General features: G+C 43.5%; 1 protein-coding gene across 1 annotated transcript in view; it reads right to left on the bottom strand.

Annotated features, from left to right (window-relative positions):
• Positions 1-23363, bottom strand: part of DMD (dystrophin) — a gene marked incomplete in the record, with an annotated part of 2117027 nt that overhangs the window by 158329 nt on the left and 1935335 nt on the right. Inside the window, 1 exon segment of the mRNA XM_018043695.1 lies at positions 11307-11606. Coding sequence (XP_017899184.1) covers positions 11307-11606 — 300 coding nt within the window.

The raw sequence follows: 23363 nt of genomic DNA, 5'->3' as shown, positions 1-23363 counted from the left end.
ATTACTTTGCTGACAAAGGTCCATATAGTCAAAACCATGGTTTTGCCAGCACTCATGTATGGATGTGACAGTTGGACCATAAAAAAGGCTGAGCGCCAAAAAATTGATGCTTTTGAACCGTGGTGTTGGAAAAGATGCTTGAGAGTCCCTTGGACTGCAGGAAGATCAAACCAGTCAATCCTAAAGGAAATCAGTCCTGAATATTCATTGGAAGAACTGATGTTGAAGCTGAAGCTCCAATATTTCAGCCACTTGATGGGAAGAGCTGACTCATTGCAAAAGACCCTGATGCTGGGAAAGACTGAAGGCAGGAGAAGGGGACAACAGAGGATGAGATGGTTGGATGGCATCACTGACTCAATGGATATGAGTTTGAGCAAACTCCAGAAGATGGTGAAAGGCAGGGAAGCCTGGCATGCTGTAGTCCATGGGATCCCAAAGAGTCACACATGACTGAGCAACTGAACAACATGGCCATCTAGGTAGTTAAGGGAGGTTGATTAAAATCAACCATTCACATCAATCAGAGGCTATGACTTTAAGTCAACAAATATTCTAACAAATGTAACTTTCTATAATAATCATTGAGAGTTCCCCTTCGGAAACTCTTCCAAAAAATTGCAGAGGAACCAAACTCATTCTACGAGGCCACAATCACTCTGATACCAAAACCACACAAAGACATCACACAATAAGAAAATTACAGGCCAATATCACTGATGAACAACTAGAGTTGCCATATGATTCAGCAATCCCACTCCTGGGCATATATCTAGACAGAACTATAATTCAAAAAGATATATGCACTCATATGTTCATAGCAGCATTATTTACAATTAAAAAGCAGAGATACTACTTTGCTGACCAAGGTCCATTTAGTCAAAGCTATGGTTTTTCCAGTAGTCATGTGTGGATGTGAGAGTTGGACCATAAAGAAAGCTGAGCACCAAAGAATTGATGCTTTTGAACTGTGGTGTTGGAGAAGACTCTTGAGAGTCCCTTGGATAGCAAGGAAATCCAACCAGTCAATCCTAAAGGAAATCAATCCTGAATATTCATTGGAAGGACTGATGCTGAAGTGGAAACTCCAATACTTTGGCCACCTGATGCAAAGAACTGACTCATTGGAAAAGACCCTGATGCTGGGAAAGATTGAAGGCTTGAGGGACAAAAGAGAATGAGATGGTTGGATGGCACCACCGCCTTGATGTACATGACTTTGAGCAAGTTCCAGGAGTTGGTGACGAACAGGGACCCTGGTGTGCTGCAGTCCATGGAGTCGCAAAAAGTCGGACACAATTCAGTGACTGAACTGAACTGAACACAGCTTGGCTCATCATTTCATTGAGTTAGACAAGGCTGTGGCCCATGTGATCAGTTTGACAAGTTTTCTGTGACATTGGTTTTCATTCTGCCTGCCCTCTGACAGATGAGGATAAGAAGCTTATGGAAGCTTCCTGTTGGGTGAGACTGACTGTGGGGAAACTGGGTCTTGATCTGATGGACCATGCTCAGTAAATGTTTAATCCAATTTTCTGTTGATGGGTGGAGCTGTGTCCCTCCCTGTTGTTTGACCTGACACCAAACTAAGGTGGAGGTAATGAAGATAATAAGATAAGAAGGCCCTCCCAAAGGTCCCAGGCAGGCACCGCTGCACTCAGTGCCCCTGACCGTGCAGCAGTGCACTGTGGACCCATGCCTCCGCCAGGGACTCCTGGACACCCACGGGCTAGCCTGGGTCAGTCCCTTGTGGGGTCCCTGCTCCTTCCTCCCGGGTCTGGTGCACACAAGGTTTTGTTTGTGCCCTCCAAGAGTCTGTTTCCCCAGTCCTGTGTAAGTTCTGTAATCAAATCCCACTGGCCTCCACAGTCAAATTCCTTGGGGGTTCTCAGTTCCCTTGCCAGATCCCCAGGTTGGTAAATCTCTTGTGGGTCCTAGAACTTTCTTAACAGTGTGAGAATTATTTTGGTATGATTGTTCTGCACTTTGGGGTTCGTCTGCTTGAGGGCTCTATGGTTGGGTTTAATGGCGACCTCCTCCAAGAGGGCTTATGCCACAGGCTGTGTGACTGGGGCTCCTGCACCCAGAGTCCCTGCCCCTGAGGCGGGCCACTGCTGACCCCCAGTCCCTCCACAGGAGACACTCAAACACAGTTCTATCTCAGTCTCTGTGGAGTCTCCCAGCCCTGGTATGCACAAGGCGTTTTTTGAGCCCTCAAAGCATCATTGGTGGGTATGGGATTTGATTTGAAATAAAATTTCACCCCTCCTAAATGACAGTAAAGGAATCAAAAGAAAAGATATGTTCTTATTGACAAAACAGGAGAGCAGGTAACAGCAGCCAAGTAGGGACAAGGACACTTTAATGCTTCAGAACCCTGGAAAGGCTCAGGAATTCTAAGCTCTCTTTGAAGGTTGAGGAAAAATTGATATCAGAGTGGGCATCTAGCCTGTCTGCTACAGTTTAGAACAAAACAAAGAAAGAGCCATGTAAGCATATTATAGAAGCAAACAGATGAAACTGCTAATGATTTAAAATGGTTGTTTCTGGGAAGTGGGAACTGGGATGGGAAAAAGACATCCTGGGTTTTGCTCTTCTGAGAGCCTTGTGTCACTTGGCCGTTAAAATTAAATTCTGTAAGCAATTATCCTTCAATTAAAAAATAAAATTTAAAAATAAATATATTTATTTGTTTAAAACAAATGAAAATATTAAGTATATACAAGATATATATATATATATATATATTTTTTAAGTTGCTTTTGAAACACATTTGGGAGTAAAGATATGCAAATACTGCAGATAAGAATGTAAAATCGAAAAATCTTTCCAGGTGGGTGACAAGTGGGTCATATGGATCAAAAATTTCAATGTGTGGAACATTTCGTCCAGCATTTTTACTCTTGGAATTTGTCTTGAGGAAGTAATTGGACAACCACTGCTTTGATTATAAAATAGAAAAATTGGAAACTATCTACACGCCTTACACCAGAATTTTGATTTGAACAAGTGATGGCTCCTCCAAACAGTGACATTATATGCAAATACTTTAAATGATGGATTGCACACGTCCCAGATGCTCAAAAATTCTAAAAGCCTGAAGACAACGAGTGCTGGGCATGTGAAACAGTGAAATGTTGGTACAGTCCTGTTGAGTGTACATCGGTACAGTCTTTGGAAAAAAAGCAAAAATTGGCATTACATAAATGAAAATTTAAATGTACACGTTGATCAGCAATTCTCACAGGGAGTCTAAAATGACTATACACTGCATGGAATTGTCCAGGCCAGAATACTGGAATGGGTAGCTGTTCTCTTCTCCATGGGATCTTCCCGACCCAGAAATTGAACCCAGGTCTCCTGCATGGAAGGTGGATTCTTTACCAGCTGAGCTACCAGTGAAGCCTGAGACCTTCTATGGATTTTTACAAATATTACATCCTGGGGTGAGAAGGGTGAGAACAGAACGAACACATCTACCTACATAGGTTTACTACCTACCTCCATAAGTTTATGAACCAAGAAAATGAGCCTATATGAACAATGCAAATATGAAAGTGGACTACCACTAAATCCAGTAGTAATAACTGTGGATTAGAAAAAAAAATGGTGGCTCACATGGTAAACAATTCATCTGCAATGCAGGAGACTCGGGTTTGATCTCCGGGTCCGGACGAGTCCCAGGAGAAAGGAATGGAAACTCACTGCAGTATTCTGGCCTGGAGAATTCCACGGACAGAGGAGCCTGGCAAGTTATAGTCCATAGGGTGGCTAACAGTCCCACTGTTTATAGAAAACAAAGCACAGCCAAAAAGACAATTACACCTGTGAAAGAAACGTGGGATCACCTAAAAAGAGTTCTCCTTTTCCCAGCTGGCTCTCTCTCTGAAAGCTGCTCAGCTGTGTCTGACCAGAGCCTGTCTGGCTCCCCTGTCCATGGGATTCCCTAGGCAAGAATGAGGCAGTGGGTAACCATTCCCTTCTCCAGGAGAACCTTCCCCAGGAACTGAGCCTGGGTCTACCACATTGAAAGCAGGCTAAGTCATCAGGGCAACTCTAATCAGCCAAAGGAAAAAAAAAACACAAAAACCTGTCTGCCAATATCCAAGTCCCGGGTTCCATCCATGGGGAGCGAAAAATCTGGCTGGTTTATTTGCTTGGCCATGTCCAATCGGCCATCCTGTCTTCGCTTGAAAAAACCCATTGTGGTTTTATGGATATTGGGCTTCCCTTCTGTCTCAGCTGGGAAAGAATTCGCCTACAATGTGGGAGACCTGGGCTCCATCCCTGCGTTGGGAAGATCCCAGCAAAAGGGGAAGGCTAACCACTCCAGTAGTCTGGCCTGGAAAATTTCATGGACTGCATAGTACATGGGGTCACAAAAAGTCGGACACGACTAAGCAACTTTCACTTTCAACTCACCAAAGACCAAGCCCGCAATCTGAAATGGTAAACACAGAAAGCTTCAAGAATCTAAAAAATCACCTGAAATCACTTATTTTCCAAGTTGCACTTTTCTACACAAGAATATCGGTCTCGTTTAACCTCATAAGACCTCCAAAAAACGTTGGCTAATGTAAAATTTTTCTTTCTTGGTCCTACTTGACTTAGTCTGCAGGGCAATACTAGTGTTTAAGCTCAAGCAGCAACAAGAAATGGAGGACGGATACCGTACTGTGCCTGGGCACGTATTGATGAGCAGAAGCTCACACCTAATACACTGAGGATGAGAAGCAAAAAAAGGGTAAGTCCCGGTGAAGAGGTTGTAGCAGATCTCTTCACATTAGTGGACGAAGGCTCATTTTTCAAAAATATTATGTTTAAAGGAAATCTACAGTAAATTCAAATAATAAATTTAGTATATTGCGTGCAGTGCCTTCTGGTTATACAAATGAACGCTGAGTCCCCACCCCCGAGATTCGCCGCTTTCCCACCCCAGATCTCGCGAAGCCTGCTTCTAAGCCCCTGACTCCATGTCTTCTCAACGCTCTGCGTCTTATTGCTTTCGAATGAAGGATTTTCTTGACGGCTTAAGAAAATGATATGGGAGTGCTGCATTTGACACAGAGAAGGTTCACTATAATGTCAAATGAAACAGAGTGCCTTGAGTGCACAGTCGTGCCAAACTATTTGCCACCCCATCGACTGTAGCCCTCCAGGCTCCTCTGTGCATGGAATTCTCCAGGCAAGAATACTGCAGTGGGTAGCCATTCCCTTCTCCAGGAGCAAGCCTCCGTCTCCCACATTGTAAGCAGAGCCACCACGGTGACTCTAATCACTAATTTAAGGGAAGAAAAAAGCTGCTACCAATATAGGAGGAGCTGGTTCCATCCCTGGGATGTAAAAATTGTCCAGTTCCTTCCCTCCGACATCTCCAAACAGCTCTCCTGTAAGTAAGTACGTAAGTGAAGTCACTCAGTCATGTCCGACTCTTTGCGACCCCGTGGACTGTAACCTACCAGGCTTCTCCATCCGTGGGATTCTCCAGGCAAGAATACTGGAGTGGGTTACCATTTCCTTCTCCAGGGGTTCTTCCCGACCCAGGGATCGTACCCGGGTCTCCCACCATGGAGGCAGACGCTTTAACCTCTAAGCCACCAGGGAAATGCATGTCCACCAAAAAAATGAGTGTTCTATAATGAATCACTGTTGTCCCTTTTCTACTCCTGTCTTCAAGTCTTTCCCGGAATCAAAAGAGACAAACAAAAAATGTCGAGGAAACCTCTTTCAACATTATGGAAATGTTACTAACTAAAAATTAAGAATGTGGTTTTTCTAATTAAATACACATAAAACTCTTAACTGCTGCAGGTGTAGAAAAACAGCACAAAGCCCTTCACATTTTAAATTCTATTTTTCAACACAACTATATTAGCCTTGTTTAATAGCACAAGGCTTCCAAAAATTAGCAGTGCTCGTGTTACCCTTACTTTGATCTACCCGACCGAGTCCTTGGTAATGGACCAAGGACTCACGTCAGGTAGAAGGAAAGGTAAAACTGTGACGTAGAGCTTCTGACCATATTAATTACATAATGGTCACTCCTAAGACAGTGAGGGTGAGGAACGTCAAGGGTAAGTCCACCTCACGAGTTTGCAGCAGATCTTTTCACGGAAGTGGATGAAGGCTCATTCTTCCAACTACTACGTTTTAAATAAAACTATGATAAATTGAAATAAATAGAAACTACATTGCACGCAGTGCATGCTGGTTATGCAAATGAACGCTGAGTCACCGCCCCCGAAATTCACGTCTCTCCTAGCCCCAGTTCCCATGAACCCCCCTTCCAGTACCTTGTTCCCAGGCCCGTGCCTCCATGTTTTCTCCTGTACACTCTGGGTCTGATTTCGTTTGAATAAAGCTTTTCTTGGTGGCTTAAGATAATGATACAGGGGCACTGCATTTGACACAGAGAAGTTTCACTATAATGTCGAAAGAAATAGAGTGCCGAACCCACTCAGTCATGCTCAGACTATTTGCGACCCCATGGACTGTAGCCCTCCAGGCTCCTCTACCCATGGATTTCTCCAGGCAAGAATACTGCAGTGGGTAGCCATTCCCTTCTCCAGGGGATGCCTCCCCAGGAGTGAATCTGGGTCTCCCGCTTTGTAAATGGACTCTTTACTGTCTAGGCCATCAGCGTGACCCGAATCACCATATTAAAAAAAAAAAAAGGTGACTGCCATAAAGGAGGGCCTGGATCCGTTGTTGGGTCGTGAAAACTGTCCAGTTCACTTGCGCAGTTCTGTCCGACCGGCTTTCCTATCCGTCACTAACTCCTGGGGCATGATCAAACTCAGGTCCACCAAGTCGGTGACTCTATCTAATCATTTTACTGAAAGTCGTCCCTTTCTCCTCCTGTCTTCCATGTTTCCCAGCACCAGAAACATCTCCTGAAAACCCATTCATGATTATGAGATCCTTACTGACCAAAGATCAATCAATCTTACTGACCAATCAACCTGACGTGCTCCCAGAGAAATCTGTATGTAGGTCAAGAAGCAATGGTTAGAACCGGACACGGAACAACAGACTGATTCCAAAGCAGGAAAGGAGAACCTCAACCCTGCTTATTTAACTTACATGCAGAGTACATCATGCGAAATGCCATGCTGGATGAAGCACAAGCTGGAAGCAACACTGCCGAGAGAAACGTCAATAACCCCCGAAATGCAGATGACACCACCCTTATGGCAGAAAGGGAAAAAGAACTCAGGAGCCTCTTGATGAATGTCAAAGACGAGAGTGAGACAGGTGGCTTAAAACTCAAAATTCAGAAAACGAAGATCATGGCATCAGGTCCCATCGCTTCATGGCCAATAGATGCGGAAACAGCAGAAACAGTGACAGACTTTATTTCTGTGGGCTCCAAAATCATTGCAGATAGTGACCTCAGCCATGAAATTAAAAGAGACTTGCTCCTTGGAAAAAAAGTTATGACCAACCAAGACAGTGTATTAAAAAGCAGAGACATTACTTTGCCAACAAAGGTCCATCTAGTCAAAGCTATCTACTCAGTAGTCATGTATGGATGTGAGAGTTGGACGATAAGGAAAGCTGATTGCCGAAGAATTGATGCTTTTGAACTGTAGTGTTGGAGAAGACACTGGAGAGTCCCTTGGACACCAAGGATATCCAACCAGTTCATCCTAAAGGAGATCAGTCCTGAATATTCATTGGAAGACTGATACTGAAGCTGAAACTCCAATACTCTGGCCACCTGATGCAAAGAACTGACTCATGGAAAAGACCCTGATGCTTGGAATGATTAAAGGCGGGAGACGGGGCCAAGAGACTATGAGATGGTTGGATGGCATCACCAACTCAATGGATATGAGGTTGAGTAAACTCCAGGAGTTTGGGATGGACGGGAAAGACTGACATGCTGCAGTCCATGGGGTCACAGAGTGGGATATGACTGGGCAACAGAACAACAAACGTGGTAAAGCCATGCTTGTGACCTTAATGGCTGTAAGACCCTGGGCAGGGTCTTAAACCCATTAAGTGGTAGTTTCCTGAGCTTTAAAATGGGGATAATAATATTTCGCTCCTAATATTGTTGTGAAGGAAAAACAGCATACTGGAAGCATTGAATGAGATTCTTGGATCATCATAAGCACTAAGAAGAAGCTCTTATGGGTAGAAATATACGTACTAAACAAGGGCTACAAGCATCCAGACACCACCCAAACTCGGGTTTATAATCATTTCCCAACAGTACAGTGTGCCTTAGAAATAGTTAAAAAAAAAAAAGAAATAGTTAAAATACTAAACAAACTGTAGACATAACTAAAGCAACCCACTTAAAATGGTTCATCATTTGCCACTTTACAAGGTACTCAAAAGCGAGTCAATTCTCTTCCAGACAAACAGATGGCCTTTCCTCATCTTAATATAGGTAGAATGATTTTGTGAACTCAAACTAATCAGGCTTAAAAATCCAAACATTCTTTTATCTCTACATAAATTAATAATTCAAAACAAAATTTTTAAAGAACAAACTTCCATTTTGCTTAAAAGGAGAGTCCATTAATGGATGCCTCTAAACTTAGCAAGCTCTCCAGCCATCTTATCGGTGGGTTTTTGTTGTCTCCCTCAAATGCACACTGATGGCCAGGCCTCAGCAGCATCAGATGGAATGAGATGCAGCTAGCCAGCCCAGGACCACCTTCTTCCTGGGCTAGATTTTAACACTGCTATAGTGGACTTTTAATCCATTAATTAACGATGAAAAAGGAAGGGATAAGAGTGCTATATTCTGACATCAATAGTTTCAAACAGCCTAATGAGACTGTTTGGGAGGCATACTAGGATGCCTTCCAAAATTGATTAGCTCAACCATTGATGGGAGTAACTGAAGAAAACAGTCAGCACAGTCTGATTCAAGAGTTCTTTTCTGAACTGCCCATGAATCCTGAAACTGAAGTTCAGTTGCAGTTTTTTTATACCATATTTACAGAGATCCTGAACCATGAAAAAGAACAGCTCCTTATCACCGACTGCTCCATCTGTTCATCTATTCATCATCACTCTATCCATCCATTCATCCATCATCCATCCATCCATCCAGCTGCCCCACAAATACTTACTGAATGTTTTTCCTCTCATGGAGCTTATCAAGAATGATGACATATACTATGGAGCTATTATTCTAGAAATAACAAGAAATAAAATAAATGGGCGTGAAGGAATACAGTGCAGTATATGTATGCAAATTTAAACAGGAGAGCAGGGATGGTCTCAGTAAGTAGGCAATATTTGGGCAACGACCTGAAGGAGGTGAGGGAATAAACCAAGCATATGTCTGAAAGAATGTTCCATATAGAGAAATAGTATGTGCAAAGCTGTGGGTGTACTTTGTGAGATGGAGAAATACCAAGGAGGCCTAACATAGCACAATTCCACTGGTCTATGAGACCAGAAAGCCCTGATATTTTCCCACACTGTGTTAGCCTGGGTTCCCTGGAAAACAGAGCCTGAAGAAAGGTTTAAATGCTAAAGCTTTCATGGGAGGTATAATCCATGGCAGCTAAAGTGAGGAGAAAAGAGAGACATTCAAATACAAGGTGAGGGACTTCCCTGGTGCTCCAGTGGCTAAGACTCCACACTCCCAAAGCAGGGGGCCTGGGTTCAGTCCCTGGTCTGGGAACTAGATCCTACATGCCGCAAAGAAGAGTTCACACGCCACAACTAAAGATCCCACGTGCCACAACGAAGACTCCGAGCACCCAAATAAATGAATAAATATTCAAATATAAGAGGATGTCCTGTGATACTGGTCACTGCTTCCCAACAAACTTTCCATCAAACTCCATGAGAGAAACACCTGATTCTCTCAGGTGTGTCCACCAGGTACCAAGCTGAAAGAACTGTGCCCCAGTACAGCCCATCAGAGAGGGAACGCATAGGGAACTTAGCTGCTGACTCTCTGCTGTCTCCTGTCTCTACACTGATCAAAGTTTGTCCCACGGGCATTAACTTCCCTGTACTTCTACACAGAAAATCATAAGGCCTGTGCACTTTATTCTGTGTAAAAATAAAGATAAATTTCTCTTGAATACTAACAAATGAAAAATAGTCTATTGCTTCAGCCTAGGTCCCAAAGAGAAGATGATGTGTGGCAGGACTAGTGAATTAAACCTTTGTTGATATACGCCACTGAAATTGTAGAGCCAATTTTTGTTGCAGCATAACCTAGCATATCCTGATTGACACAAAGATTCACTGCCCCATTAGCACATTAATAACATGAGTTTTTCAGTCAAGACACCTACTTAATGTTATTTCATCTAGTATTCTCTAACTACTTTGATTATTGAATATTCTTTCCACAGAGCACCTTAATATAATGGAAGTAGTTTGACAAATCACCATCTGTATAATCTTCTCCAAGGAGATGGGGCAACACACCCTACGGTGGAATAATTAAAACCTTCCCAGATCTTAGCAGTTTGGGTATGAATGATGTCACATTTTTATGCCCAAACTGGACTTCCCGGGTGACGCAGTGGAAAAGAATCCATCTGCCAATGCAGGTACACTGGTTCAATCCCTCACTGTCTGTATGCCCTGAAACAACTAAGCTGGTGCACCACAACTACTCAGCCCATGTGCCCCAGAGCCAGTGCTCCACAAGGGAAGCCACTGCAGTGAGAAGCCCCAGCTCTCCCCAACTAGAGAAAGCCCCGAGCAGCAACAAAAATCCAGCACAACCAAAAACTAAATAAAACTTAAAACACACACACATTAATGCCCAAATTAAGGATTCCTAGCCCAAGACCACTATTCTGCTGCATCCCACAGGCCAGCAAGGCCTCACTTGCCCAGTTTCACGACCAAAGAAAGGGCCCTAAGTCAGCGACACAGATGAAGACATCATGGTTTACCCGATGGAAGACCCTGTCTGTCTCAAGCCAGGTCCTGAAACAACATCCCATCGTGTGCAACGCAGGAGCAAGCAGGCAGCACGGACACGTTGGCAGGATTCACTGCTAGGGGCTGGGGGAAGCCAGAGTTATAAATTATATGGGAATTGACCTCAGGTGCTCCCTGCCAGGCAGATGCCCTGGAGAAGGAAATGGCTATGCCCGGCTGGAGAATGCCTGGCAGGCTACAGTCAAAGACTGAGATATGGATGAACACGCAAATGTGCAGGCAGGCGGGCACCCACACACACAGGCACCCATGCACGCACGCACGCACTCAGGCACCCGCTCACGCACGCAGAGGCCCAAGCACGCAGCCACGCACACTGGCACATTCGTACCCGTGCACACATGCCTGCAAGCATATACGTAGACACGCACCCATGCACGCACTCGGGCACCCACACGTGCATGCGGACGCCCACACAAGCACGCATGCGCACGCCACACACGCACACAAGCGCACACGTGCACAAGCGCGCACGCACCACGCACGCATGCGCAGATAAGAACCCATGCGCGTGGGCACCCAACCCCACCGTTGCGCAGAAACGACTGATCGCGGAAACCACTTGAGGGGTAGACTCCTCATCAGCCGTTTGGTAAGCTATAGTTAGCTGGGCCGTGGGGCAAGGAGGTGGGGAGGTTAGTCCTGCGAGTAGGGTGTAGGTGAAGTAGGCGCTAGTCGGACAGGGGAGAGACAGAGAGCAAGAACACAGCCATTTTGAGTGGCTTGATCTTCCAACTGCCACTAGAAATTCCTCGATGCCCCTGGGACTTCACAGGGCAAGTATCTTCCAGGTAGTTAGGAAAACGCTTGCCCATGTTCTTCTGAGCTGTGTTTGTTGTTCACGTACCTATTGGTACTTCATGGTTGCCAGGTAGGCACCTATTTCTATTTCTCTTCTATGACTTGCCATTCTCCAGCGCTCGCTTTAAGGTCCTATAGCCCCAGTGCTATGTGATGGTCTCAGGAAGAGTAGGTCTGGAGAGTATAACCCTTCTCGCCCTTTTGTATCTTGAGTAATTTTCTTTTCATGTTTTATCTCCTCAGCACAATAATCACATAACCCTTTCTTGGGCCCAACATGTCAGAACCTCTGATGAACAGAGCACCTTCAGCCATTGAGCACTGACGTCTCCCTCTAGGGGGCCCCAGAACTCTCATCAGATCAGGCACAGGGCAGACACCAGGTTAAGAATTTGTCTTCCGTCACCCCTCTATCCAGAGATCTTTCCTCTTTTGCCTCCCAGATGCAAGGAACCTTAAATCAACTCAGGGAAGCCAGGACGGGCTTCCCTTGTGGCTCAGTGGTAAAGAATCTGCCTGCCAACGCAGGAGATGCAAGAGACACAGGTTCGATCCCTGACTTGTACAGATCTCCTGGAGAAGGAAATGGTAACCCACTCCAGTATTCTGGCCTGGGAAATTCCACAGGCAGAGGAGCCTGGTGGGCTACAGTCCATGGGGTCGCAAAGAGTCCGACACCTCTCCCCTTCCCTCCCTCCCTCATCACTTCTCACTGGAAGTCTTTCTTTCCCACAAGGGCTTAGTGGGGCTAACGGTAATCCCAGCATGGCTTCTGTGGTGGGAGAGGTGATGAGGAGAGGGAGGGGGGAATAAATCTGATTCTGAAACTAGATTGAAATTTAAAATGCAACTGGAAATAAGACCTGGAGCAAATTCACTAAATGATTGATGAGTAAATTTAGTAATTAAGTCAACCTATTTTCTTTACATACGACTTTCCCCCTGAGAATAATCAGCAGAATTCTAAGAAAAGTATTTGCCAAAGTTATGATATATTTAATTATCCATAATTCTGTGCAGTGCACAGAGGAAGAAAAAGAAAGCCCGGTAAGATGGCCAGGTTCATATCTTGCCTGATAATAGAGGTGACTTTTGTGGCTGTTTTGATTATCATTTTTGATCTAGAATCAAAAGTTCTTCCCTGTAGAACTTACCAGAAAGAACTTGGCTGACAGCATCTATAGTGATGAAAGGTTTTTGTAGGCATACTTTTTAGGCAAGCAGAAGTTAGTGCTCACTGGTAAAGCATTGCCTTTGTGACAGTTAATGAAGTCTTTCTGTCCAAGGCAGAAGTGGGATAAACAGGACATGGTGGATTGGGCTCTACCCCTCAAATATAAAGGGGTGGCTGATGAGTTGCTCACACAGGTGAGCAGGAGTAGTGAGAATTCCTACTGTGAGCTGGTCCACCGGCTTCCAGTGACTCTCTCCTCAGAGGGGATTGCCCTTAGGCAGAGTGTCATTGGAGTCAGTCACTTCTTACCCTAGACCTCAGTTTCCTATTTTCTTGAAGATTTCTACAAAAGCAAGCTATTTCCACACCCTCGTGAGTGCTCCAGGAGATGCAAATGGAGAGAGCCAGGGAAGTCTCTTTGTTTTGATAACTTTTACCAACTGAAGTCACTCAGTCGTGTCCAACTCTTTGCGACCCCATGGACTGTAGCCTATCAGGCTCCTCTGTCCATGGGATTTTCCAGGCAGGAGTGCTGGAGTGGATTGCCATTTCCTTCTCCAGGAGATCTTTCTAACCCAGGAATCGAACCCACGTCTCCCTCATTGCAGGCAGATGCTTTAGCATCTGAGGCACCAGGGAAGCCCCCCTACCAACCATACCTTCATACAACTCTCGTTAATCACCCTGCCTTTGAACGCCTGTCTGGAGGCAAGCACACCGAACCTGTTCCATATACCTGACCCAGTTGATCATTTTCTCTGATTATTATTAAATCATCAGGTTGGCATTTGTGATAAAATGCAGGAAAGTGGGGGAAGAACTAGAGATAGCAGAAACGTACTGTTTGATTGCCTGGAATGACTACTTTCCTTATATATGCATTGTTTATTTAAAAATATTTAATGAAGTCTCCTATCTCTAGGTAATATTTGATCACGGGTCGTACCCTTGCAAATTTTTTATCGATAGATAGTGTACATACAGAAAAGTGCATGTAACCTAAATGTAAAGCTCACTGAGCTTTCAGAACTCTAAACATGCTGTGGCCAATAACCAGATCAATAAAGAGGACTTGGGATTTCCCTAGCAGTCCAGTGGTTAGGACTCCGTGTTTCTACTGAAGGGGGCATGGTTTCAGTCCCTGGTCTGCGAACTAGATCCCACAAGCCACATAGCACAAATAAGTAATTAAATCTTTACCCACAGCCCCAGAAGCCCCCTCCCCCAAATACTCCTTCCAGACATAGCTTCTCCCCCTTCAGGTAACCAATAGCCTGACCCCTACTAGCAGAGATTCCTTTTGCCTGCCTCTGTACTTTATATAAATAGAAACATATAGCCTGTTTCCCTTTTTCCTGACTTCTCTCAGTCAGCATTAAGTTTGTGAGAACCTTCCTTATTACTCTGTGTAGTGATACATTTTTTCTTCTCATTGCTGCACAGCGGTATAAATATACTAGAATGTGTTTATCCGCTTTCCTATTGATGGACCTTTGGGTAGTTTCCAATTCAGTGCTGTTACAAACACCCAAATTCATGTCCTTTGTCAACACAAGTATGCACTGTTTTGGGATATGTACCCAGGAATTACTGGGTCATAGGGTAAGCAGGTGTTCAGCTTTAGTAGGTATCAACTGTTATCAAACCGTTTCTTTGTGGTTGTACCAGTTTGCACTTCCACTAGCAGTGACGAGACCACTGGTTTCTCTACAGCCTCTCCTAAAATGTACTCAGATCAGTCCCCTACTTACTAAGGGATGTGGTATTTCTAGTGGCTCAAAATCCAGATTCTGGAACTAGACTTTCTGGGTTCAAATTCCAGCTTTATCCTTTAATAGGTGTGTGAACTTAGACATCTTACTTAATTTTTCTGTGCCTCAGTTTTTTTCTTCTCTAAAATGAGGTCAATAACTAGATCATCTGCCTCATAGAGTTAAGGATTCAATAACTTAATGCGTGTAGAACACTAAGGATAGTGCCTGGCACATACACAATACTCCATAAATCTTAGATATTATTTTCATTCAAATGCATTGAAAAAAATCAGTTGCCACCAGTGCAGTAAGAGAGTTGTGTATCTTACTGTAAATGAAATTAGAAAGTTTCCCACATAACCTGGGAGGCAGTCAGCTAAGTGCCACAAAGGGTCTCTGTATGCAGGAGCAAGATAGCATGCATGTCTCAATCTCGGGCTATGCCTGTCACAGCTAATCCTTGGGAATTTGTATGTGCAAATTAAACTAGAATCAGTGCTCCAAAATATTCATAGGAGAGTATGAACCATGTATACAATCACTATAAATGACAGTCTGGGCTTTATTTATTTGGCTAATGAAGCCACTGACAGCTCTCCTCTTTAAGCTAGCAGATAAGAGTTTTAGTGAATTCTTTACAAACTCTATAAACTTTCACAGCCTAACCCTTGGCAAACACCACTTTAGGAATTAACATAGATGTGGATTTCAGTAAATAACTATAGATTCAGTAAATATTCCACGGAGGAAAGAGAAATGGTAAAGAATGATGATCGGAGAGTAGGTAGGAAGTTCAAAGACATGCACAGCTGACACTCCAGTCTCCATGAGTGAGTCATTGACTAGAATTGGCTTTTAATGCTAAATATCAGCAAATCGGCAAATACATTTTTTGTCTCCATCTCCTAGCTTTTGTTCTTGTTGTTGAGTAATTCCGTCGTGTCTTTTTGCAACCCGGTGGACCGTAGCCCACCAGGGTCCTCTGTCCATGGGATTCTCCAGGCAAGAATACTGGAGTGGGTTGCCATGCCCTCCTCCAGGGGATCTTCTGCACCTAGGTATGGAACCCACATCTCTGCATTAGCAGGTGGATTCTTTACCACTGAGCCACCAGCGAAGCCCATCTTCTATTAGAGCTTGCACTGTGTTTAGCCGCTCAGTTGTGTCCAACTCTTTGCGACCCCATGGACTGTAGCCCACCAGGCTCCTCTGTCCATGGAATTCTCCAGGCAAGAATACTGGAGTGGGTTACCACACTCTCCTCCAGGGCATCTTCTCAGCCCAGGGATTGAACCCAGGTCTCTGGCATCACAGGCAGATTCTTTACCATCTGAGCCACCAGGGAAGCTTAGTGGGTTGAAACTCTGGCTGCCTATTAGAGTCACCTGGGGAGACTTGCCTGGTGGTCCAATGGTTGGGACTCTCCGCTTCCACTGCAGACGGGGGTAGGGGAGTGACCAGGGTTTGCTCACTGATCTGAGGACTAGTATCCCACAGACTGCCCAGTGTGGTCAAAGAAAATAGAATTACCTGGGGAACTTTAAAAAATTCACATCCCCCCACTTAAAAAAGGAAGAATGCTCAGCTTCTCACCCAGAAACGTTGATTTTGTTTGTTTGTCAGCAGGGCCCAGATTTTTTTTTTTTTTTTTTTCCTCAAGGTCTCCAAGTGATTTTAATGGGCTTCCGGAGATGGGAAATATTTCCTTCTGAGTGTCACTGCAACGAAACTGGTGGTTCTCTCTGAATGGTTGTCTCTTGCAGTGGGGTAACAAGGAGGATCCTGAGTAGTTTCTGGGGAGTCTGTCTGGTTTAGTCAAGAAAAGCTCAAAACAATGGCTGAACTGGTTTTTATCTGGTACATTTTCTCTCCTACCTGTAGTCTTAGAACATTCCAATCTATTTTAAGCCTTCCTGTGGTTTCCAAAGCACAATACTTTCTGAACTGAAGACTTACCATTTCAAATCTCATGGGCTAGGATTCAATCTAGAGCAGAACTAAACAGAACTTAAGTATCCCAATTAGTAATTGGATTGAAAAAAGACTCAGGAAAGGGCCCTTCTAAAAGAGTGAAATTGTGTTTTATGTGGTTGTTGTTGCTATCACCTGTGGTTTCAACTGCAGGAAAAATAGGAAAAAGCCATGAAACAATCATTGTATTGGGTTGGGCCAAAAAGTTCATTCTGGTTTGTCCATGACATGTCCCAAGAAACCCAAATGAACTTTTTGGCCAATGCAATATTTGAACGTGGGTACATGTGAATTTGAGTTTCTGGCTCAGCCATTTGTTAGCTATGAGTCCTTGCCTTCTCTGAGCAGACGTTTCATGAAAGATGGAAGCATTAGCAGATCTCAGAACGAAATTTTGTAGAATAAAGGAGTTAAAGTTAGTGGTGCTTGGCAAGGAGTGAGTCCCAAGAAATGGTAGTCACCCTGGTCTGTTATTCTGCTAAGGCTATGATGCTGCTGCATAGCAAACACCCCACCCCTAAATCTTAGTGGTTGACCAAGATACCATTGATGTCCTTACTCATGTGTCTGTGGGTCACTTATGGCAGCTCTGCTTAAGACTGTGAATCAGACTGAGGTCTGTTCATATGTGTCTCATTTTGCAGTCGGCAGCTTCCTGGGGTATGCACTTCTCATGGCAGATGACAGAAATACAAGAAGAACTTGGCAGAATTTTGCAATGCCCTTTAATATCTCAGTGCAGAACTCATTAATGATCACTTGTGCCCATTTTCCCTTAGCCCGAGCAAGTCATATGGTCAATTTCAAGGTCAGTGGGATGGAGAAGTATAATTTACCTAGTGAAACTATGGCACAATACAGAGAATAGAAGGAAAAATTATGAACAAATACATTCTTCCACACTTCCCTTCTGCAGGGTGTCAACAGAGGAGAAAAGAAGGGTGGGTAAAGAGGGAAGAAACAAATAGTTGGATCCCATAGGAACTCTACCTTGTGCCTCATTTGGAAGGGCTTGTCTGGCCTCCTTTGTAGAACTGGTCCAGCACTCTTTGCAGGCAGAGAAAAGCAGTTCTGTGGGCGTGGCAGCTTTCTGGATCCTCCCCCACTCCAGGTATTTGTGATGAGCGACACACTACTCAGAGACAGTCTAGAATTCACCAGAAGCCTTCTTAATTTCTGCTTGCTGGAACACATCTAATTTTATTTAGGAAGATAAACGGAAGCAAGAGCTGGTGAAATTCAGCAAAACAGACTATACTATACACCAGTTGTCACAATAACCACATCTTTGTCTAAATTCAACCCCTTCTCTTTACCCTTTCCACAACTGTTTAATGTATGGGTGCTGTCTCTTATGATTTGCTCCAAATGACATCATCTCTTCTCCTGTATATAATAAAGTGAAATGGCTCAGTCGCATCCGACTCTTTGCGACCCCGTGAACTGTAGCCTACCAGGCTCCTGTGTCCATGGGATTCTCCAGGCAAGAGTACTGGACTGGGTCGCCATTTCCTTCTCCAGGGGATCATCCCGGCCCAGGGATGGAACCCAGGTCTCCCTCATTGCAGGGGGACACTTTAACCTCTGAGCCACCAGGGAAGACCCCAGTATATAATGGTGGTAGGCTAAGAGTCCTTAATTGGAATTCTAATATTTCATTTGTATTTTAAATCTAGGTGAATAGGCAGCCCCACCTCTATTTAACCAGAGGGTTCTGGCCAAATGTGTAGTGTGGTTGTAGACACTTCCCAGGTACACCCTCGTATATTCACTAATTTCAGTTAGAGTATAGTGAATTCATCAAAGGTGTTTAACTGTCATAACTGAGGATCACTCCGAATGTATCTCAAGATTTCAAACTGTATGAAAGGCATCTCCCTAAAGATCGTTTTTGAAGATATTTAGCAACAGCTGTGCGAGCAGAGGATGGCAGGCAGAGCTGGGCTCTGTTACAATCTCAGAAGAGTTACACAACCACCCTTCTCCAGGTGTGGTCCCTGGACCATCAACATCAGAATCACCAGGGCTGTTTGTTAAAAAGGCAGAGTACAGGAAACCCCCAGACTTAATGAGTTGGAATTTCTGGGTGTAGGACCCAAGAATCTCCACTTCTGTATACATCAAGACTTTTGTATAACCTCAAATTTAGACAAAGTTCCCATACATCTTTGATTCCCAGTATCAGTTATGGAAAATGTGAACTTTTTCTAATGCCAAATTAATCATTCTCACTGTTAAACAAAAAGGACCTCTTTCATTATTACTATTACTGAAGTATTTTTTAAAAGACTAAACTTGTTGAAACTTTCAGCCAGGGTACTATTGGAATAAGATTTATTTTGCCCTCTTTGCTCTTTTTTAACATAATTTGAACATTTGAAACTATTTTCAAGAAGACTATTTCAGTAATAAACATTTTCCTCCCATTTTCTCAGATACCAATGGCCTACAAAAGTTGTATAAAGATTTTTAGATGAAAGATGAAAATTAAGAGACACAATTATTGGGAAGGACAGGAGATATTATTTGTGTGTTACATATAACACATATTCCCCCTAATGAATAGATGATAAACTGCGTTTTTATGGTGTTTTAGGTAAAAGGACTGTCTTCGGTGAAAGTAGTGTAACCACCTAAATAGGAATCATCTTTCATCTTCCACTGAGTAAGTATATTTTAATGTTTTTAATCTATGCGCGTGGGATAATAAAAAGCATCAACTGCTTCAATAAGTGAATTAAACAAAAAGACAGTTTTGAGAGCTGAGAGAAGTATAAAAAACATCAACCAAGAACAAGTCTAATGGACTCCTCCCTCCCTTTTCTACCTTCTTTCACCTCCTATTATTACATATAAGTTGAAAGGGCTTCATCTTAATGGCTTCCTGCTTCCAACTATGTGGAAAGTGAATTGGAATCATTTGGAGTATTCTGAAACCTTACTGTAATCATGAACACAAAGATGCAAAAAGATGTTGAAACATCTGTTTTCCAGATTAAGAATATCACCCAGATAGTTGGGGAAAAAAGTTTTCCATTATCTCGCCTTTAATCCAATTAGCAAATACGTGTCATTCTAAAAGATTCTGGTAACCATTGCTCAGAGGGAGAACAATCCAGAAAAGAAACACAAAAAGGATATTTTCAGCACCATGAAATTTAAGGACTAAGAGAACTATGGTAAGAAAGATAATGATAAAGCTCATGCATGTAAGACTTTTATGTGGTTGGGCTCAGAGTTTTTTCACTTTATTTTATGACAAGAAAATAAATTGTTGAGTGACAAGAAGAAAATAATGTTACCTTCAAAGTGATTTCCACAGAAAAAATATATCCCTGTGAAAATACCAAGATCTTTCCTGACCAACAGGATTGGAATGTCAAGGGTTCAAATGCATTCACCGAGCATTTATTTCTATTTTGAATTTCCCTAAATGTTTGCCTCAACATATCCTCCCAACATTTTTGAGAGAGGTCAAGGGTTTAAGAGGGCCTGGGGTTTGAGCTAACAATTCTGGTTCACAGACATCTCTCATGTCAAAGTGTGAGTGTGCTGTAGAAAGTGAAGTCGCTCAGTCGTGTCCGACTCTTTGCGACCCCGTGGACTGTAGCCCACCAGGCTCCTCCGTCCATGGGATTCTCTAGGCAAGAGTACTGGAGTGGGTTGCCATTTCCTTCTTTAGGGGATCTTTCCAACCCAGGGATCGAACTGGTGTCTCCCGCATTGCAGGCAGACGCTTTAACCTCTGAGCCACCAGGGAAGCCCAATATTTCTTTGAGCTCTTTTTTTTGGGTGGGAGGTGCGGGAGGCAAGAATACTGGAGTAGGCTGCCATTCCCTTCTCCAGGAGATCTTCCTGACCCAGGGATTGAACCCGGGTCTCCCGCATTGTAGGCAGACCCTTTACCGTCTGAGCCACCAGGGAAGTCTTGAGTGTGCTATAGCTGAACATAACATGGCCACATCTGTTCAGCTGCCTGGTGATTTTACTTGTAGTATCCAGCAAATTGTGCTATTACAGTGCTCCTGCAGTAAAAGGTCTCATTGTAACCTGATTCTATTTTCTATAATTGAGAATCAGTTTTGTGTTTGGTTCACAGGTGCTGATGCTACTGCTAAGTCACTTCAGTCCTGTCTGACTCTGTGTGACCCCATAGATGGCAGCTCACCAGGCTCCCCTGTCCCTGGGATTCTTCAGGCAAGAACACTGGAGTGGGTTGCCATTTCCTTCTCCAATGCATGAAAGTGAAAAGTGAAAGGGAAGTCGCTCATTTGTGTCCGACTCTTAGCCACCACATGGACTGTAGCCTACCAGGCTCCTCCATCCGTGGGATTTGCCAGGCAAGAGTACTGGAGTTGGGTGCCATTGCCTTCTCTGTTGGTTCACAGCTATTCATAACTAAACTTTGAGTTTCTCCACCAGAGTCTTGATGCCTGTTTCTAAAACAAATACTGTGCCTTAAAATTGGCCAACATAGATATTTTGCTTAATTGAAGAGTGAAAGAGTTTTACCCCAATTTATTCATCTTTGTACATACCACTGCTTGAAGGACTCTGGACTTGTGTGTGCAATTGTAACTGAAATAAATAGGGCACAATACCTAGCATATATGATATACTCTTGATAAATATTTGCTGAATGAATGAAAAAAAATAGTGGCTCTAGACTGAATTATGGTGGCAAATTTGCACACGCAAACACACACACACTCACTTCTTTTACCATTATGGGGATGAACCGGAATTCTTTAAGATGTAAAGGTTAGTTCTGGAGAAGGGAATGGCAACCCACTCCAATATTCTTGCCTGGAAAATGGACCGAGGAGCCTGGAGGGCTGTAGTACATGGGGTTGCAAAGAGGTGGACACAGCTGAGTGACTGAGCACCTCACTAAACTGGGGGGGGTGCAGAAAGAAGATATAAAGCTTAGTTCTAAATAGGGATGCCTCTATTGATGTTTGATTAGTACGAACCCCACCCCCACCCCCCATAGGGTTCTCAGAATCTGAACTGGAGCTCCTTTCCCTGTCTTTGCAGTGAGCTGCAGACACTTGATCTCACCAGTGGAGATTGCCAAACCTTTGCGGGCAGAAACCTGGTCTTATATCATCTTTGAAGTTCTCACTGCACCTAATTTAGGGCATACCCATAGAGAAGGTTCTATTATTATCCCCATTTTCAGATGAGGAAACTGAGGTTAAGCAGCTGAGGTCATCTGAAGTTAAAGTCAGATAGTTAGTGGTGAAGACAGTGCTAGTGTTTGATCCCTGGCAGTGTGAGGCCTGAGGCTCCTCTGCCTAGGGTAATGTATCAGAAAGGTAGCTGCTACCCTTTTCCCCCTAAAAAAAGTAAGGTAAGGAGTCAACTATAAAATTACAAGTCAGAGAACTAGAGTAATAAAAAACTAAATGTTCTAGACGTGCCAAGACATTTGAGTAACTTAGATAGAAATTATGAAACTGTATTATTTCTGTCCTGGGTATTTACTCAACAAGATCCTGGCAAATAAATCCAATTCAAGAGAGAGATTCAGGGGAATCATTTGCTTTTCCCTCTCTATAGACACTACATCGTTCAGGTGCCAAGGAAGACCTAAAAGGGAACCTGTTGTGTGAAATAGGTAGTATGTATCAAACAGTGTGTGGCCAGTCCTCTGGAATTGCCTGAAACTCTCCAGTGAGAAGCAAAGGGAATTTTTCTCTAGTATGATGATCCTCTCACAGCTGATGCCCCATCCCCTGTCTCTCTTCCTTTTGGCCAGTTTTGCTTCTGAAGCTAGGCAGAACATCCTTAAAGAAATGGGCATCCTCTGCCTCTCTACTTTAAGTTAGTAGTAGTTTAGGAAGCTTTGTGGAGTCTGTAGGACATGGGCCAATTAGGAGAGAAACAGAGGGATGGGGGGAGTGGTGAGGGAAGAGACAGACACGCAGAGACAGTGAGACATGGAGAGAGGTGAAATGACACTGAAAGTCCTTGAGAATGTACTGACCTTAGAAAGCCTTTTAGAAACCAGTCACTAATTCAATATTATGAATTACCTTAAAGTAGCTTGTAGAGTGTTTCCTGAGAAGAATTGGAGGTCGCTTCAAAGGAAATAAATAAACCACAACTAATGTGCTGATGTTTTAAAGAGAAAAGGCAATTGCTAAAAATGACCATCCAATTTCCATTACTTACTACAGTCATTAGAAACAAGGAATATGTTTATTGATCTGAAGTGCTTCAAACAGTATTTTCTTTGTTCAAACCAATTTAGCTGGAGGAAAAGTCAAGAGTTTGCCTTGTGTGGCGGTGGTGGTGGGGGCATTGTGGAGAGAAAGAGATTCCTTTACATAAAAAAACTGTTGTTTTTCTATCCTAGGGCCACTCACCTAAGAAGAATAACTGGGTTTCTATTAAAGCAAAGGAATTGTTGCCCCTGATCACTATTGGTTTAGCTCTAGGCCCTTGAGACTCAAAGTAGGTTTGGAATTAGCAATATAGTATAATCTGGGCATACATTAGACAGGTAGACTCTCTGGCCCCACCCCAGTCCTAACTGAATCATAATCTAGTTTTTAACAAGATGTTTCCTGATTCATATGCCACATTAATGTTTGAGAAGTACTAGTCTAGACCAACATGAATGGTTATTTCAACAGTTGATAGAAAAAGAGATGGTTGAATAAAGGCGGAAATACTATCTGATAAAAGCACTTTTGTCCAAAGATTTGTTGGTGTTGATAAAC

This window comes from Capra hircus (genome assembly GCF_001704415.2).
Source record: "Capra hircus breed San Clemente chromosome X unlocalized genomic scaffold, ASM170441v1, whole genome shotgun sequence".
Classification (NCBI taxonomy): Eukaryota; Metazoa; Chordata; class Mammalia; order Artiodactyla; family Bovidae; genus Capra; species Capra hircus.
This window is presented reverse-complemented; position numbering and strand designations above follow the sequence as displayed.